The 18,339-nt window shown below is 38.3% G+C and overlaps 1 protein-coding gene and 1 long non-coding RNA gene across 4 annotated transcripts; one reads left to right on the top strand and one right to left on the bottom strand.

The window, feature by feature from the left end:
- Positions 1–1,494: 1,494 nt before the first annotated feature.
- Positions 1,495–4,622, bottom strand: LOC133709253 (uncharacterized). Of its 3 annotated transcripts, XR_009846189.1 has the most exons (6): positions 4,276–4,619; positions 3,886–4,172; positions 2,425–2,487; positions 2,053–2,145; positions 1,850–1,955; positions 1,495–1,694 (listed from the first exon to the last, which is right to left on the bottom strand). It is a non-coding gene; the product is annotated as an uncharacterized LOC133709253 (long non-coding RNA). The 3 variants fall into 3 exon arrangements; XR_009846188.1 differs by having other exon boundaries at positions 1,850–2,145; positions 4,276–4,622; XR_009846190.1 differs by lacking the exon at positions 2,053–2,145 and having other exon boundaries at positions 4,276–4,616.
- A 738-nt stretch (positions 4,623–5,360) lies between these two features.
- LOC133709252 (cellulose synthase-like protein G2) lies at positions 5,361–9,301 on the top strand. The gene is made up of 8 exons (XM_062134934.1): positions 5,361–6,362; positions 6,450–6,545; positions 6,901–7,035; positions 7,128–7,340; positions 7,440–7,539; positions 7,805–7,968; positions 8,053–8,406; positions 8,635–9,301. The coding sequence occupies exons 1-8, from the start codon at positions 5,751–5,753 to the stop codon at positions 9,178–9,180; spliced, it is 2,220 nt and encodes a 739-aa protein (XP_061990918.1). The 5' UTR covers positions 5,361–5,750; the 3' UTR covers positions 9,181–9,301.
- Positions 9,302–18,339: the final 9,038 nt, after the last annotated feature.

The following is an 18,339-nucleotide window of genomic DNA, read 5'->3' as shown; positions in this document are numbered from 1 at the left end:
TAACAATGAAGTTAAAAAAAAGGCTAAATACTGACTATTACTCTGTAGTTTGGGTCTAAAATCAATTCAGTCCCTAAACTTCTAATTTCATCAAGAACACCCCTGCACTTTCAATTTTGATATAATAGGTTTAATTTGTTAGTCTTCTAACAATTGAGTCATTTAACTTGTTGATGTGGCTCATATATGGCCTATGTTTTATGATGTGGTGTTGAGGTGGCCTGCATAGTCAATTTTGGATTGAGTCCCACTATTAGAAATCTATCAAATAAATAGTTTTTCAACAAATAATCCAACTATAACTTGAACTCATAACAGAATATTAATGAATTGGACCTATCAGATCAAAATTGAAAGTACATGGGTGTTTTTGATGAAATTAGAAGTCCAGAGACTGAATTGATTTTGGACCTAAACCACAGGGTAGTAACCAGTATTTAGCCCTAAAAAAAATAAACTGAGGTATCAAATTGATTTTTTTTTGAAACTTTAGGTATCATTTTGATCACTTTTGAAAGTTAGGTATCGTTTTGTCCGGTGCAAGAAAGTTTTGATCATAGTGATGGGTTTTACTCTTTAGTTTTACTTAAAAACATTCATTTTTCAAGTTGTTTGGTCATATAACCTCCTATTTATACTGCATATAATTTTCATATCACACATTTTTTTTAAAGGATTTCTAGTTAACGTAACTTTAATCGCCTCTCTTTCTTTTTGAAAGGAGGTTTAAGCCTCTTATGTAAACTAGATTAAACATAGCCCCTTCTTATAATTAGATGAGGACCATTATCAGAGCTCTCCCTGAATCATAGCGAACTTTCGCCACTCAATATATGCAAGAGAGAGCCTCAAAAAGGTCGTGAGATCATTCGTTGGGAACCTAATTAAACTATCCTATCCTCTTCCCTTACCGGCCTCTAATACTTCTCCAAACCAATCATTCTTACTGATCCTTTCCACCCTGTATTCAGTCGTTGATCAGATTGAATCACTACAACAAATTTGGGTATTAGTGACCACTGCATTGGTCATTAAAACTAGCAAATTTGGTCACTAAATATGGTTAGTGACCAAATTCGGGTGGTCACTAGGTGGTCACTCTAGGTCCCTCACTGATTCTATTTAGTGACCAACAATTGTAAGTTGGTCACTAATTCGAAATGTCTTCAATGACCACAATTTTTGGTCACTAATTCAAAATGTCTTTAATGACCATGATCATATGGTCACAAATGATAATGACATTAGTGACCTACATGTTCATCACTAAATTGTGATACCAATGGTCACTAAATTGAATAATTTTAGTGACCATATTACTGATAATTTGGTAACTAAATTGGCAATTATTCTAGGTTGTTAAGTTTGATGTTAATAACTAACAAACTTGATCACTAAGTGTGTCGCTACATTTTCAAAATGGAGACAATGTACATTTTTTCATGCAATAACCTGCTAAAAGTAGCATTCAATATGTAGTCCAACACCAGAAAGTGAAATGCACTCTAAAACCAATTATCAATATCTCCATCTTGAAATACTACATTCGCAAATTTAAAATATAGAGATGTTAATGTCCATCCTTGATAACAATTTCAAAATAGACAGAAATACATTCAAGTCTTTCTAGAAGTTCAATGAGCCTTCAATGAGGGTTTGCAAGATGTACGTACTTTTTGAAGCTTAGACCAAATCTGCAATATAACAAAACATATATAGCAAGTTATAACCTTCATCCTAATGTAGTCAGAGTTGCATCTAAAAAGGCCTAGTATTCACTACAGACACTATAATAATGTTTCCATAATATAATATAATTCCAACAGCCCAATGACTCGTGTATGCATACCTTCATGTATACATTGGGAACCAGTAGCCGAAGCCTATGATAAAGTACTGATGTATGTCCATCTACCAAATCAACTAAGCTACCATACTGGAAACTACAATCCCGCCTGCAATGGAAATACACAATCATAAATCATATTCAACACAAACAGTATGGCATTAGATAAACAGAGAAAACTCAATTGAGTAATTGAAAGACTGTACAAAAAGATTTTGGGACTAAGGGAAGACAGGGAAGACGGTGGATCAGAAACACAGTGAGAATAATCTTCTAGTATCTATATTCAACACAAACACCTGCATTACCACAGAAAATATCAGATTTGAGGATCAGTATGACTCACAACCTATAGGTGATATACAAGGACAGATAATATCAAATCAAGGATGCAAGCAGAAGATGACTGACAAATTAAAATATCTAAAATTACATATAACAGATCACCTGCCACCTTCAAAAGAGGTACTACTACATCAGTAATATAATAACACTTGCACATTGCCCATAGGAATGTATATTGCAAAACACTAGCTTTTCCAACAAAACAAAACAATGAAACAGTAAAAGAAAAATACCAGCAAATGTTGTAGGTCGTCTGTGACATCCAAAGCTCCAGCACAATCTGCAGAGGCAACAAGCTGTATGACAGAAAAAAGTATATCAATTTATATCAACAAAGTGGTTGCCTATAGTCGTAAGTTGTAACTGTACAAATTACAATGCAGCCAGGTTAATCAAAAACATTTTTTATATAATCATATTTCTAGTTCTACTAAGAATATTACAACAGAAGATAGAGAATGGGATACAACTTTACGTACTTGTACAAAAACAAGAAAAGAGAAGAAATGCCAGGAAAAAAAAAAAATCTTAACATTAATAAATCTTACACAGACTTTCCTAGATTGAGTCCTAGTAAGATTTATTCAAAATACCAGTAATCAAATATCATTGTGTCAATCGGCTATTACTGATATGTGCCAACCAGCAAGAAGTCTTATACTAGGAGCTAATCAAAATCTTGTGTCAGTAGAATATTATCAGCCTTGACATCTCTATGGATGATCCCCTCTGACAACTATCATGAAGATACCCATCTGCCGCCCCAAAAACAATTTTACACCTTTTATTCCAATCAAGAATATCATTCTTTGGACCATGCAGGAGAGAACCTAAACTCCCAAGTTGAGGTAACCGAAAAAACAAGGTGCATTCCTTATTAACTCAACAGCCAATTAACTTAGCAGTATTAGGATGGTCTGCATGAGCTATAATGCCAAGTTCAGATAGAAAGCCTGCAGTTTTCTCATCTCTTGTCTGGTAGTCAGCAGCTTTACTGCTACTAGTTGCCTATCCTCGAAAGAACCCTTACGAATTTCGCATATTGCCACCAGTTCCAAATGTATTGTCATTCTAGAAACCATTGGTGGCGGTTTGGAGTGTAGAGAAGGAAAAAGTCACCAATGGAGACTTGAAGTTGTAGATATTAGTCCAAGTACTGACTTCGGCTTTCAAGCTATATTGTTAAGCTAGTATCCATTATTGGAACAAAGTTGAGTGACTAATATAAGATAGCGTAAACACAGAAGACAGCTTATGACTTTCCTACTGCAACCTATTTGAACACGAAATCACAAAACCAAATCTCAACATGTGACGAATGAATTTAGATACCCAAGGCTCCTACAAAGGAGGTGGATATAGCACTTGCGAGGTGCTCGCAGCTAAATTTGTTTGTTCAGCCTATCCTTTCCCAGGGCAAGGATGATAAGGCACTGAGAACATAGGTATTTCAGGCCTACATGAGGTAAAAGAAGCAATCTTTACCAAGGTTTATGATCGAAAGTTTCCACCTTTCAACAGTCTAAGCAAGGCAAACTTGAGAAAAGCCAGATAGGAAGCAAACTCATAAGAGGTCCTAATTCCAGTGCACATCTAAATACATACATACATAGAGCTCTTACAGCTGAGCTGGAGCTGCAAAGGGCAATTTATAAAACTCAAATTCGTTGATTGGAATTAGAATCAGCTCTTACCTTGTCTTTTTGTTGTCTGTGCACTGCTCCGACAGTGATATCGTCGGCCCCCTTTTCTAGCTCTGGGTGTCTCCAACAACACAGTTCTGGGTCTTCTGGGTCCAAGTAATGCGAGAGCTTCTCCTGGAGGACGAGGTTCTCGGCGACGCCGGAGAAGGGGCAGGCGGAGCGGAAGGTGGCGCCGTCTTCCAATGCGAAGTCCTCTTTGAAATAGAGGGCGGGGACTTCCTGGAGACAAGCGACGAGAGCTTCGCCCAGGCCGCCGATGGAGTCGAAGTCGAGGCTCTCTATGGGCAACAAAAATCAATGAAGCACCCATAATTTCAAAATCTCAAAAAATCCCCAATTCTCAAATCCCCACGACAAAATCAAATCTCAAAGCTTACTTACCAGAAACAAACCTGTAATCCAGGATATCGTAACCGAATCGTAATTTGCTCGGGCTCGAAGCCCATAACACGACCGTTAACTTTGGAATCGTTCTTCAGCAAATTGAGGTAGAGCGACACCGTTACGTGCTCGAATGGGTCATCTAAGGTGGTCGGAATTCAGGGCTCGACCCACCATGACTTGCGAACAGAACAATGGAGTGAGGGAGAAGACGATGAAGATAAGAGGGCCTGTGAGCTAGGGATTTAATGTTTTGGGTCTATAAGAGTTAAATATGCCCCGATTTTTTCATTTTGAAAAGCGTGTTTTAAGAGCCCGCCTACTTCAAGATTTAAGAGAAAAAAATCCCTCCAACTGAAAAGTTTTGGTCACTAAAGGGAAACCACTCTTTAATTAGTTCAAAACGTTAGTGACCCAAAATGAATAGTCACTAGTACTAAAATTTTTTGGTCATTAAAGTTTGAACAATGGGTGGGTAAATGAATTTAGTTGGTCCTAAAAGTGTTAGTGACCAGCCAATAGTATTGGTCATTAATTCAATAGTATTTGTGACCAATATTGAAGTGGTCACTGACATTTGGTCACTAATACCCTATTTTGTTGTAGTGAATGCTGGATTAGGACATATATCCTCTAAAGGCTGAGCCATAAAAACAATACAAATAAGAATCACATCAAATCATGAACACGTACTCCATCGTAAGACTACTGGATTGATCAACTTCAATTTGAATCCAAACATTTTGTAGTAATTGTGTAGACATTGTCGGAATGTTCTTGGAAACTAGCTTCAACAATTTTAACATGCTTCGCAAGATAATTGACTAAAAAAGTCTTCAGGTTTGGGCAGCACGCATACAATGAAACGAATTGTATTCGATGAAACTGCCAATTAACAAAGTCTTCAGAATTTTAGTACTGTACCAATGAAACGTGACCAATTTTAGTACTGTTTGGAGATCATATGAGACGTACTCGACTATCCCAAGTAAATTAGTATCAAGGTCGGGGACTGCCTGTGACCAATTTTGAAACGTGAGGCATTGAATATGAACATAAAGACATAGGCTGCTATCCTTATTAACATAGCATATTAACTGTATAATTAGAAACTGATTACTTGTAATACTATACAGTGTATTACTATGGCACATAACCTTGATACTAATTTAGTTTAACATTTAACACATGCGTATGACTTCTTCTAAAAAAAACACGTGTATCACTGTAAATTCCAAGTTGATCTGCGGCTTGCTTTGTCGAATTCCAAGACAAATAACCCTTTATATTTCCATGATGAAAACATATAGGACATAATTTAACTCCAGATTTCCATAATGAAATCATATAAGATATTTACTCCAGATTACCTTGACTTTCCAGCTCTTTGGAGGCTAGCATGAAAGCTCCTTTATAAGGAGTGAAGAAGAGAGGTAGCCACCAAGCTCAAATCACAAAAAATAGTTAGAGAAGCTATGGATCAGAGTTCTAATGCCTCCATGCATCTCTGCCATGTCAACAAGCTCACAATCTTCATTAATCGAACGTATACAGTCATACACTCCATCGCTTTATCATTCTTGCTTTACTATAGAGCCTCTTTCTTCTTCCATGACACCAAAACACCCATCTTACCATCTCTTATTGTCTTTGCGGCCGAGCTCCTCATTTCCTTCGAGTGGCTTCTAACCCAGGCATATCGGTGGAGGCCCGTCTCTCGAACTGTGTTCCCGGAGAGATTGCCGGAAGATGACAAACTTCCTGCAGTCGACGTGTTCATTTGCACCGCTGATCCGGAGAAGGAGCCACCCGTGGAGGTGATGAACACTGTAATATCAGCCATGGCACTCGACTATCCACCCAAGAAGCTTCACGTGTATTTGTCAGATGATGGCGGTGCTGATGTGACTCTGAATGGTATGAGAGAGGCTTGGACGTTTGCAAAGCAGTGGATTCCATTTTGTAAGAGGTATAAGATCAAGTGCAGGTCTCCAAAAGCCTATTTCTCAGTAGCTGAGGATGAGAATGAGAATGAAGATGATGATTTGGGGGGTACTGATTTCATACAAGAGAGACGAATTGTTCAGGTTATAAACATGGCCCCAATTAATTTTGTGACAGACATGCAATTTAGTAAATATTAGAGCTAATAGGTTTGCTTAATTGGGTTGCAGGAAAAATATGAGTTGTTCAAAGAAAGAGTGAGAGAATATGCAAGGCATGGTGACACTGGGAGCAGTAAGCGTCGAGATCATTCTGCAGTGATTGAGGTATTATAATAGAGAAGCAATAATATAAATGCCATGCATATATAATTTAACATTAATTATCATTAATTTGTCAATAATTATCATTCCAATATTTTCCCCATATTGTACTTAAATTTGACACTTACATTTACATATACTTAAATACCTACCTACCATTCCAACGGTTCAAATTTCCTTCACTCTTTTACCAGAGACATTTATAACTAATATGTCATCTACTCATATTGCATTGTGCTAGTTGAAAAAAGTAAAATTGAACTGCCCACATAACATATAAAAAGAAATAAAGAAAAAAAAAGTACCCATTCCAAACAGAAATCCATGATATGATATAATTTGGAGGTGTGGCATGCAGGTGATACAAGAAAGTTCTAGTAATCATGCATTTCAAGAAAATGAGGCAAAAAACATGCCTCTCCTTGTTTATGTCTCTCGCGAGAAAAGACCTTCTCATGCCCATCATTTCAAGGCTGGAGCTCTCAATGTTCTGGTATGCACATCTCTCCCTTTCCTCTTATGTATAACATACATGTATTTATGTTAAATACCTGGCTTGATATGAACGCAAAACACAATTTGCAGCTTCGGGTATCCGGTGTGATCAGTAATTCGCCCTTCATATTAGGGCTTGATTGTGACATGTATTGCAATGATCCAAGTTCAGCTCGGCAAGCAATGTGTTTCCACCTTGATCCCAAGCTCTCACCTACGCTAGCACTTGTGCAATTCCCTCAGAAATTCCACAACATCAGTAAGAATGACATCTACGACAGTCAGTTGAGAGAGACGTTTATGGTATGGATACAAAAACAAAACTATTCATCAGACATATGCATGTAGTATTTGTATTTGTATGTTTCTTCTTTGACAAGCAAGTTGGTGTTGAACGTTTAGGTGCTATGGCAAGGTTTTGATGGACTACAAGGGCCATGCGTGTCCGGTACTGGCTATTACATCAAGAGGTTATCCTTGTATGGAAAATCCCTAAAGGAGGGTATGTATATTAATGGATTGTGTACAAATCAGTCTTTATCCTTGTTCAACAACCGCAAGCCACTCAATAAATATCAATCGCACCGTTGTTTACTTGGTCAATAACCAAACTGTGTTGTTACTTTCCGTTATATGAAGGGTGCCAACTTATGCAATATTGCAATGTGAAGTTTTTCCGATATCGTAAAGTGATTATCTTTTTAACTTGAGTGCATGTTGGTTCTGTGTTCTATATTACTCACTTTGCTTGAAATTTTTTTTTGTAGATCATAAGGATCTTATGGAACTTAGACAATCTGTTGGTCCATCAAGTGAGTTCATAAAATCCCTTCTTGGAAACTACAATCCTAATATGAAAATGGCACAGCTAGCTAAGACCCAACAACTAGCCTCCTGTACCTATGAAGATGGCACCAAATGGGGTGAAGAGGTAAGTCCAACAACTGATGAAAGCTGAGACAACCTTTTATCAAAGAAGTGTAATTAACTGACCGGTTTCTCTAATCTATGGCAGGCTGGTTTCTTATACGCGTCTGTAGCGGAAGATTATTTCACAGGGTTCGCTAGCTTGCATTGCAAGGGTTGGAATTCAGTGTATTGCAATCCACCAAGGCCTCAGTTCTTGGGCAGTGGCACCACTAATTTGAATGACTTTTTGGTCCAAGGGACAAGATGGAGTTCTGGGTTAGTTGATGTTGCCATCTCCAAATACTGCCCTCTTATATATGGTCTTACTAAAATGTCTTTCCTTGAAAGTATGTGCTATGGATGGCTAGCAATTTTCCCTATTTGCCGGTTCTTCTCACTCTGGTGCCTTGCAACTATACCTCAGCTTTGCCTAGTCAACGGCATTTCCCTGTACCCTGAGGTAAATATTTATGTTCTTTTAGTTAGAGGGACCTTTTAAAAATAGATGCATTATAAATTTAAAATATTGAGGACTTATAGAAACTATCAAAATTTTACCACGTGAATGGGTTTGAGCACTACTAATTAAGAGTTGGAACATTACTCAGTACTGCTCAAGGAGTAGAGTGGCTAAATATCATTAAAAGGACATTCTAACATGTTGGTCATTTTCCTAATGTTTTTGCAGGTCTCAAATTCGTATTTTTGGATATTTTCTTTTGTATTCCTCTCGTCTGTTTTGAGACATTTATACGAAGTCCTCACAACGGAAGCATCATTACAACATTGGATATACGAGCAAAGAATATGGATGATGAAAGCAGTTACATCTCACTTATATGGTAGTCTTGATGCTTTTATGAAGAAATTTGGTTTGAGGGAAGCAAGCTTCTTCCCAACAAATAAAGTTGATGATGTTGAGCAACTCAAGCGGTACAACGCGGGGGTATTTGATTTTCAAACCTCAGCACTTTTTCTTGTTCCATTGGCTTCACTAGTTATCTTGAACATGGCCTCCCTTTGTGTGGGCATTGCCAGAGTGATCTTTCTGGGGGAGTTGGAGAGGTTGTTTATACAAGTCTTCATACCATTTTATGCGGTGGTCATCAATTACCCTATTATAGAAGGAATGTTAATAAGGAAAGACAATGGTCGCATTCCACCATCCGTCACCCTATTGTCTGCTACAGCTTCAATCATTTTCTGCATTTTGGGTTCAATTATTTTCCTGTAGCAAGGTTATTTAACCTGCCCATTGTTTTTTCAGAGTCAATAATATATGTTACTTAACTTCTTTCTTCAACGTTTTGGGGGAGAATATTGGTGGCTTTCAATATACATGTGTACTTATCAAAGCCATACTAGTCTGACTTTTGTCGCCATGATTTTATGCATAAAATTTTTGTAATTTCCTAGTCATGCATGCTAGCCAGCTAGTCTCATTCATATTAATATTGTTCATATCAATATAGCGTACCATATAATTAGCACTTGCATATATATATATATAGATATTCTCAGGTGCGGACGTCCGTACCTAAGCAAAAGGTACGGATTTCCATTTTTCCCCACTTTCCGATCACACATTTACATCTTAACCGTTCATTTTTAGGTCTTAATGTATAGATTATCTCTGCAAAATTTCAGCCAAATTGGTGATCGTTAAGGCATTCAAAACTGCAATTTCCTCCTAAGGCTTCCGATTTGCCGTTACTCACCTCGGTCTGCTGCCACCCAGCGCCTAGGCGACCGAGTTTTAGAACACTGATATATATATATATATATATATATATATATATATATATATATATATATATATATATATATATATATTAGAGTTTTTTTTTTGATTAAAAAAAACTAGGGTGGGCTGCAGCAAAAACCAGCCCAACCCTAGTTCCGTTGTATTGAATATAACTTAAAGTCTTGTTAGAGTATTACGTCATACTTCACTTGATTTTTTTCAATCTTAGTTTGTTTTTATATATATTTTTTTTGAGAAATAGATAACTTCATTACTTATCCATGGCTAGAAGGCACTTACATCACATGTTGTCTCATACCAACAGTTTTAGATGGCATAAGCCGCCAAACAAATGACAGATGACCCTCATTGTAAACAAATGCGCACAATTAGACAAGCAACAAACAAGAGAAAATTTCGACCTAGTGAAATATACATGACTCAAAGCAACTGAACAACAAGTAAGTTCGCCTAGAGACCTCAATTGGTGTACGAAAATACTAGTAGATTGCAAAGAGCCTCCCACAAATGTAAGATCCAGCAGGTCACGAAATATGGTTTGTTGACACCATATTCGAACTAAGGCCCAAACGACCCAAGCTCGATCCTCTCCTCCTTGCCCTTGAATATGACCGGAGACTACTCTCCCGGTGGCGAAACACCACCAAAATCCGGCAAAACCAGCGGGCAAATCGTTAATTCCTGGGTCCCAAACCCAGATCTTCCATAGATCTCGTGAGTACCCCATCACACTGATCTAGACCCTCAAGAACACGGCATCCAGACTCAGTGCTTGACCAATCCCGTCGCCGCCGTCGATCTGCACCCACACCAACCACAACATCATGATCTTCCACCAAAGCATGACTTAGTTTGTTTTTATATTAATGTAATTAATATGTAATTTAATTGAAAATAGTAGAAGTTGAAAAAATCTTATAATATGTAGGTTACAACTCCACAAAACATGTAATTGATCCAAGTGACAATTATGGTTTAATCTAAATCTTGACGAGTCTATTCTGATGCAGATCTTAATGAGTATGTCCCGATCTTGACAACATTTTGTTCTCCACATCTTCGTTGAAAAAAGAGACAGCAATCCAAACAATATGTACGAACAGGTGATAGGAGCGTAAAATGCGATGAATTTATGGTTTAATCATTTCCACTTTTGCTTAGTTATTTCGTTAAAAAGATCAAACTAACTTTATTATTTCTTAGCAGTTTTGTGGATCAACAGTGGAGAAATAGGAGCTCAATTGGGACAAATTAAGGTTCTGATGTATAGTAGTGATGCAAAAGATGAAAGAAGACCATTTACATGGTCAGAAACAAGAAGGAAAGCTTGTGGAAAAATTCATGCAAAACAGTTGCCGAGAAGCAAAATCTGGAAACTGGGATCTGCCTTATTTTCTTCTGTCTTTGGGAGCCATTTTGAAGATATCTCGTGTGGACGTTGGCAGGAATTCTTGGCTAAATTTTAATATCAGATGTTTTGCTACAACTGGAGAGAAATCAGTGGTCAGAAGAATCAAGGATGAAGTCAGAAACGTTGCACAAAGGAGGCATCTCGAGCAGTTCTCTCCAACAGTCTTATCTGCGAAGCATTTTTGAGGCATTTTTTGGAGATGTTATTGGAGAGTATTCTAGAATTTTATAGCCTGGACTTAAAGATATGATGTCATAGGGAATCATAGTATCAATAAACGTTCAGAAAGATAGCTGCAAGGTCATTTTAAAAGCCAGTCAAAATGACAAGAAAATAAGGAAGATCTGGAAATTTCTGACAAGACTTTATTTCGAAGACTTTTCAAGGCTGTTTATGGGCAACGAGTTGAGAAGATTTCTAGAAGATTTTTGTACTGTTTTGAAGTATTGATTTTACCTGCCTAAAAATCACGTGCAAAGTTGAGGTGGAACCTATTCAAAGGATGGGCTAAATAGGCTATCCTAATTGAGGCAGGAAAAGGAAGTTTCGCTCAGTTACCTTTCGTATCTCTTGGCAGATTGTTTTGAGGCTTCTTGGATTCTTTGCTGAGTTGTACACGTCCTATATGAGATGTGAAGGATCTAGATGTCCAAGGATTCGGCCCAAGAAGAGGAATTCCAATTGGAGAAGGAAAGACTTAACCTAACTTCAAGAGGAAGCCTTGAACTTGTAACTCCTATATAAAGGGCCTCCTTCCACGTTTTTCTACACCAGACACTCCATCTTCTGCCCTAAATCAGAAACCTCACCTCCATACTCTCCCCTCATCATAGCTCACGAAATCCTTACCCCAAGAAGAAGCCGTAGCCTCCATCTTTCATTAGATCATCCTCCACCATCCTTTCGTGCTCCTACTTTGAAGACGCCTCAACCTTTCTTGAAGAATATTCAAAGTGAGACCGTGATATCTACTGCCCTCTACGGTTTATTCCTTCTGTACTTTTCAATTTCAATATGTATATGTTTTTGGATTTCCAAACTATGAGCGAGTAATTTTCTTTGTTGAGAACTAGCCCTAGTTATGTGATGGATTTTTAGCTTTTGAATCTCTTTTTCGATTACAAGGTTTTGTGAATGCTTTGTTTGGTTTTGTTTTATCAAATCTTTTATATGTTTATGTCTTAGATTGATCACCTAAAATATGAGCATGTAATTGGAGCTAGTTTTAAGGTGCAGTGCGTTCACGATCTTAAAACACTAAAGTAGTCAAGCCTACTGTTAGGTGAAATCAAACAAATAGAATGCATGCTAGGATGGCGTTCCTCACTAGTTTTGTACTCTAAAATCAATCTTTCCAAAGAGCTTAATGTGTTTATGTGTACTTAATGAGTTAATTTGATAGGGTAGCTATTTACACCTTGATTGCATATAAGCAAGCTTAGGATGCAGTGCGTTCACGGTTCTAAGTAATTTTGGGGAAAATAAGGCTTTTGCGGCGATCCTAAAGTTCTTGATTGGTTTCATTCACATGCCTTAGTAATTAAAGATTAGGTTAAATTGTCTTTCTCTGACCATAACTAGTGGTGGATTACGACATTCTCAACGTCCATACATCTGATTTATAAACCTAAAAATTGCAACCTTTTCTTCCTTTTATTATTGTATGCGTTTTCAAAACCCTAAACCCCCCTTTCATTTAGTTTTTGCGTCAACTTTAATTTCTTTCTTTTCTTTCTTTAGTTTTTGATAGTTTTGTTCAATTAGCGTAATTTGTGAAAGTACCCTCAATCCCCGGACTGAAAGATCCCTGCTTATCCTATACTACTAATTATCTTTTGCAGGGTAATTTTGTGCGCTTAATTTAGGCGTATCAATTTTTGGCGCCGTTGCCGGGAATTGAAAAGTTGCGTTAATTTTTGTTAATTATTTTATATTATTATTATTATTATTATTATTATTTTGTATAGTGCTTTTAAAACGTGTAAAATATTAAGTTTGAGTTCTAGCTTGATTTTAAGTGTGAATCATAATGGAATAGGGGAAGGGTTCTTTTGTTAATTCTTGTCTTAACCCCCATTGTTCAGCTAGTTTCATCTTCGTAAGACACGGTGTCTAGGCTGATTGGATACGAGAAGTGCTAGCAAAGGGTCTCGTCCCCTGCTAAACAAGTGAGAGCTCCGCCAAAATCGTTCCTCTACTACCTGGCCGTGTCCCAAAAGAGTTATCGAATGCTTTGGGTTGAGGGCGACAATTATTAACATTTGAAACATCTTGGGCCGCACGTCCAAACCTTGATTCAAACTTAATTTTGAACTTTTTCTCTTCATTAAAACTAACGTGTAATTTAACTTAAGATAGTGCTTTTCTCGAAAGTCATTGTCTTATTACACTTGTGTTTCATTCCATTACGTCTTACTAACTTCATCTTATCTTTTTCCATTTCAGGAACTCGTGTATGCACACAAGGAGAATCCCACAAGGCAAGCTTGTTCCTTTTGATCCTGAGCTACAAAAAACAATTCGAAACAACAAAAAGCTTAAGGAAGCAAGCTCGTCTTCACTAAAAGAAGAAGAAGAGGTGTACGACATCTCACCACTCTTCCAAGAGCAACCTTCAACGCCACCACCTCAACCAATGGCTCTCACCATTAGACAACTTTCGTCCTCTATTGTTCCAGGTGGCATTCCCACTTGCATCACTTACCCTGATCCAGCTGAAGGACTAACAATTGATTTTGAATTGAAGTCTGGATTGCTCCATCGTCTTCCTACTTTCCATGGACTTTCTGTGGAAGATCCCAACCAGCATCTAATGGAGTTTCAGTTCATTTGCTCAAGCATGAAGCCACATTTAGCAGATGATAACATTTTGAAGCTGAAGGCATTCCCTTTCTCATTGGCTGACAAAGCAAAGCAATGGCTTTATGAGTTGCCAAGTGGACACATTACGTCGTGGGATGACATGATGAAGGCATTTCTGGATAAGTATTTCCCTACATCTCGTATCATCATGCTTAGGAAGAAGATCAGTGGAATTCAACAAGGAGTTGATGAGTCATATGCTGATTATCATGAGAGGTTTAAGTCTCTTCTTGCTCAATGCCCTCAACATGGAATGAAGGATGAGACTCTGCTTACTTGTTTTTATGAGGGGCTCACCAACTTGGAGAGAGATATGCTTGATGCTGCTTCTGGAGGTTCCTTTATGGACAAGTTGCCAGCTATTGGGATGGCTCTAATTCAAAGTAGAGCCTCAAACCAACAACAATATGGAGGAACAAGATCCACCACACGTGCAAGAGTCAATGAGGTAAGTACAAATAGTCATCTTGAAGATAAAATTAATAAGCTTACTTCACTTGTGTCTCAGGTCTTGACAACAAAGGGACAAGGAATGGCCATGGCGTGTGGAGTATGCTCCATGCAAGGACATGCAACTGATAAATGCCCACAACTCATGGGAGGTGAAGAATGGGAGCAGGCCAACGCCATAGGTTTTCAAGGAGGCCAAAAATACGATCCATTTTCCAACACCTATAATGCTGGACTCAGAGATCATCCTAACTTTAGGTGGAGGAATAATGACAATGTGCAAGGACTTCCTCAAGCTCAGAACTTCAACCGTGGACCACCAGGCTTTAATCAAAAGCCTCAGGCCTTTCCTAACTCTGCTCCTTTTAATAATTCTCAAAGTTCCAATAATGCTACTAATTATGATGAGATTATTAAAACTTTGACTACTTCTACTCAATCCTTATTACAGACTCAACAGAATACTTAGATCCAGGTGAACACCATAAGCAAGGATGTGGAGGAGTAAAGAAGCAGATGAGTCAAATGATAGGATGAGCAAATTTAATGAACAAGGAAAGCTCCCAAGTCAGACTATTCCAAATCCAAAGGGAGGATTCGAAACTGCCCAAGCTATCACCACTAGAAGTGGCAAGACCCTTGGAGATGCCCCAAAAGCCCAAAAGGATGTCCACATGGACGTTGAGGAAGAAGAAAAGGACCCAGCCACGTCCAAGAAAGAGTTGAAGGCGTCACCTAACTTTGAGCAACAACTGAAACCAAAAGGTAATGCTTATAACTTGTCAAATTCAGTTATTGCTAAATACTCTACTCCCATGCCTTTTCCAAATAGATTTGCTCAATCTAAGAAGGATGAAAGTGAGAAAGCTATCTTGGAGACATTCAAGAAGGTCCAAGTGAACATACCTCTTCTTGAGGCCATCAAGCAAGTTCCAAAGTACGCTAAGTTCTTGAAAGAGCTATGTACTACAAGAAGGTGGCTGCGTGAGAAAGAGGTAGTGAAGGTTAGTGAGAATGTCTCAGCTGTGATCCAAAGAAAGCTCCCTCCAAAGTGCAAGGACCCCGGAAGCTTCACCATTCCATGCGTAATTGGTAACAACAGGTTTGAGAATGCTATGCTAGATTTAGGTGCATTGATAAATGTCATGCCTTATTCTATTTATGCATCTTTAGATCTAGGAGAGCTCAAAACTGATAATGTTATCATTCAGCTAGCAGATAGGTCTAAAGCATACCCTAAAGGTTTAGTAGAGGATGTTCTTGTTCAAGTAAATCATCTTATATTCCATGCTGACTTTTATGTGCTTGACATGGATGAGCCTTCTTTAAATTCTACTCCATTATTGCTTGGACGTCCATTTATGAGAACTGCTAGGACAAAGATTGATGTCAACGCCGGATCATTAACAATGGAGTTTGATGGTGATGTTATAGGCTTCAACATTTTTGAAGCCATGAGGTACCCTTTAGATGCTTCTCATTCATGTTTTTCTATTGATGTGTTAGATTCACTTGCGTAGAAATTCCTTGATGCATTGAATGAAGATGTGTTGCAAACTACCATTGAACAAGGAATAGGATGGAGCTGCAATTGGGATGGAAAAAGCAGTGAACTAAAGAAAGTTGCACCAAATGAGCTTGAAACGTTAGTTGGGGATAAGGTCTTGGAAACCGTGGCCTCTCTTGAGGCTATGCCACGCTTAAGGTATTCTAACTTTGAGTCCATTCAGTTATCTGCTAATAAACCCTCGCCTTCTGTGATTCAGGCCCCTGTACTTGAGCTTAAGCCGCTTCTGGATCACCTGAAGTATGTTTATTTGGGAGATGACGAGACCTTGCCTGTGATCGTGTCCTCTGCATTATCAAAGGAGCAAGAGAAGAGACTTGTGGATGTTTTGAAGGAGCATAAGACTACTATAGGTTGGACATTGGCTGACATCAAGGGAATAAGCCCCACTTCTTGTGTTCATAGAATTCTCCTTGAGGAGGGGGCCAAACCAACTAGAGAGGCTCAACGTCGTCTTAACCCTCCTATGATGGAAGTTGTGAAAAAGGAAGTCATCAAATTGCTAGATTGTGGCGTCATATATCCTATCTCAGACTCTAAATGGGTGTCACTAGTCCAAGTGGTGCCTAAGAAGAGTGGAATCATGGTTGTGAAGAATGGAGAGAATGAACTTGTGCCCCAAAGAACCGTGACTGGCCATAGAGTCTGCATCGATTACAGGAAGCCCAACACCACCACAAGGAAAGATCACTTCCCCTTGCCATTCATCGACCAAATGCTTGAGAGGTTAGCCGGTCATTCATTCTATTGTTTTCTTGATGGTTATTCTAGTTATAATCAAATTGCAATTGCTCATGAAGATCAAGAGAAAACTACTTTTACTTGCCCTTTTGGCACCTTTGCATATCGTAGAATGCCCTTTGGTCTTTGTAATGCCCTTGGTACTTTCCGACGTTGCATGCTTGCTATTTTCTCTGATTACATCGAAAAAATCATTGAAGTTTTCATGGATGATTTTAGTGTTTTTGGAAAAAGCTTTGATGATTGCTTGCATAACTTGGATTTAATTTTGAAACGATGCATTGAGGCCAACCTTGTTTTGAATTGGGAAAAGTGTCACTTCATGGTGACACAAGGTATAGTGTTAGGTCACATTGTGTCTGCTAGGGGAGTAGAGGTTGATAAAGCAAAAGTGGATCTTGTGCGCAACTTACCCTCTCCCACTTCTGTGAGAGAGGTTTGTTCTTTTCTAGGACAGGCAGGGTTCTACAGGCGTTTTATCAAGGATTTATCAAAGATCTCAAGATCCTTGTGCACACTTTTGCAAAAGGATGTGGCGTTCAAGTGGACAAAGGAGTGTCAAGAGGCCTTTGACACGTTGAAAGCAGCCTTGACATCTGCTCCCATCATCATGCCTCCGGATTGGACTCTTCCCTTTGAAATCATGTGTGGTGCGTCTGATAGGAGCGTTTTAATGCGACGTTTTAACTACATTTCCCTACATTTTCTGCGTTATTTCCTTAATAAAACTCTATTTAGGAAAGTTTCCATTCTTCGATTGGGAAAGTTCCTATTTGTAGAAAGTTTCTATTTTTCATTTTTGGAAAGTTTCCATTTTCAGTTTAGGAAAGTTGCCATTTTTCATTTTAGGAAAGTTTCTATTTTTAGTGATAGTTTCTATTTTCAGGACCTCGGAGCTAAAAAGTGGAAATGAACTCACAAAAGGAAAGAGGAGCGTGCAAACGTTAAGGGGAGCAAAAATGAGACACAAAGGGCCACACAAATGAGCAGAAATGAAGAAATAAGCTTTCCTGTTCCAACCAGGAAACCCTGCGCAAAAGAGGAAAGTGTACCAAGCAAGATTCCGAAGCTAACCAAGAAACTTGACCGAAATAATGAAGACATGGCATTGGAAGATGACAAGGCTTGAAGATGACGCAACAAGGCCCAAGAACTCTCTAGATTCACTTGGATTTTCGGCAAAATGGATCAAGGCCCATAAAAGCCCATGGAATTAGGGTTTGTGACGCAATGAAGATACCCTAGAAGGTTTTGCCGTGAAATACCAAGGGGAAGAGAGAAAGTTGGCGTGAAAATCAAAGGGAGAATAAAAGATTACGCCAAGAGATTTTCTAGGGAGGAGTTTAAGGAAAGAAGAAGTGTGGACATCAAGAAAAGGTTCAAAACAAGTCTAGATTCGTCCCCTATTTTCTCTAAATATATTGTTGCCGAAATTGGTGAAGAAAATCAGAAAATATCTCTATATATTTCGGCAATAATATATACTTAAGGGATTTAGACTTATTTTGGAGAGTTTGATTGGTTGGATGACACACTAGGGCTTCCTTGGCAATTTATCATTGGTGGAGGCTATGTGGAGTTATTAAATTAATTCCTT

This window comes from Rosa rugosa, chromosome 5, assembly GCF_958449725.1.
Source record: "Rosa rugosa chromosome 5, drRosRugo1.1, whole genome shotgun sequence".
Taxonomy (NCBI): Eukaryota; Viridiplantae; Streptophyta; class Magnoliopsida; order Rosales; family Rosaceae; genus Rosa; species Rosa rugosa.
The sequence above is the reverse complement of the archived record's forward strand: the minus strand, read 5'-3'. Positions and strand labels throughout refer to the sequence as shown.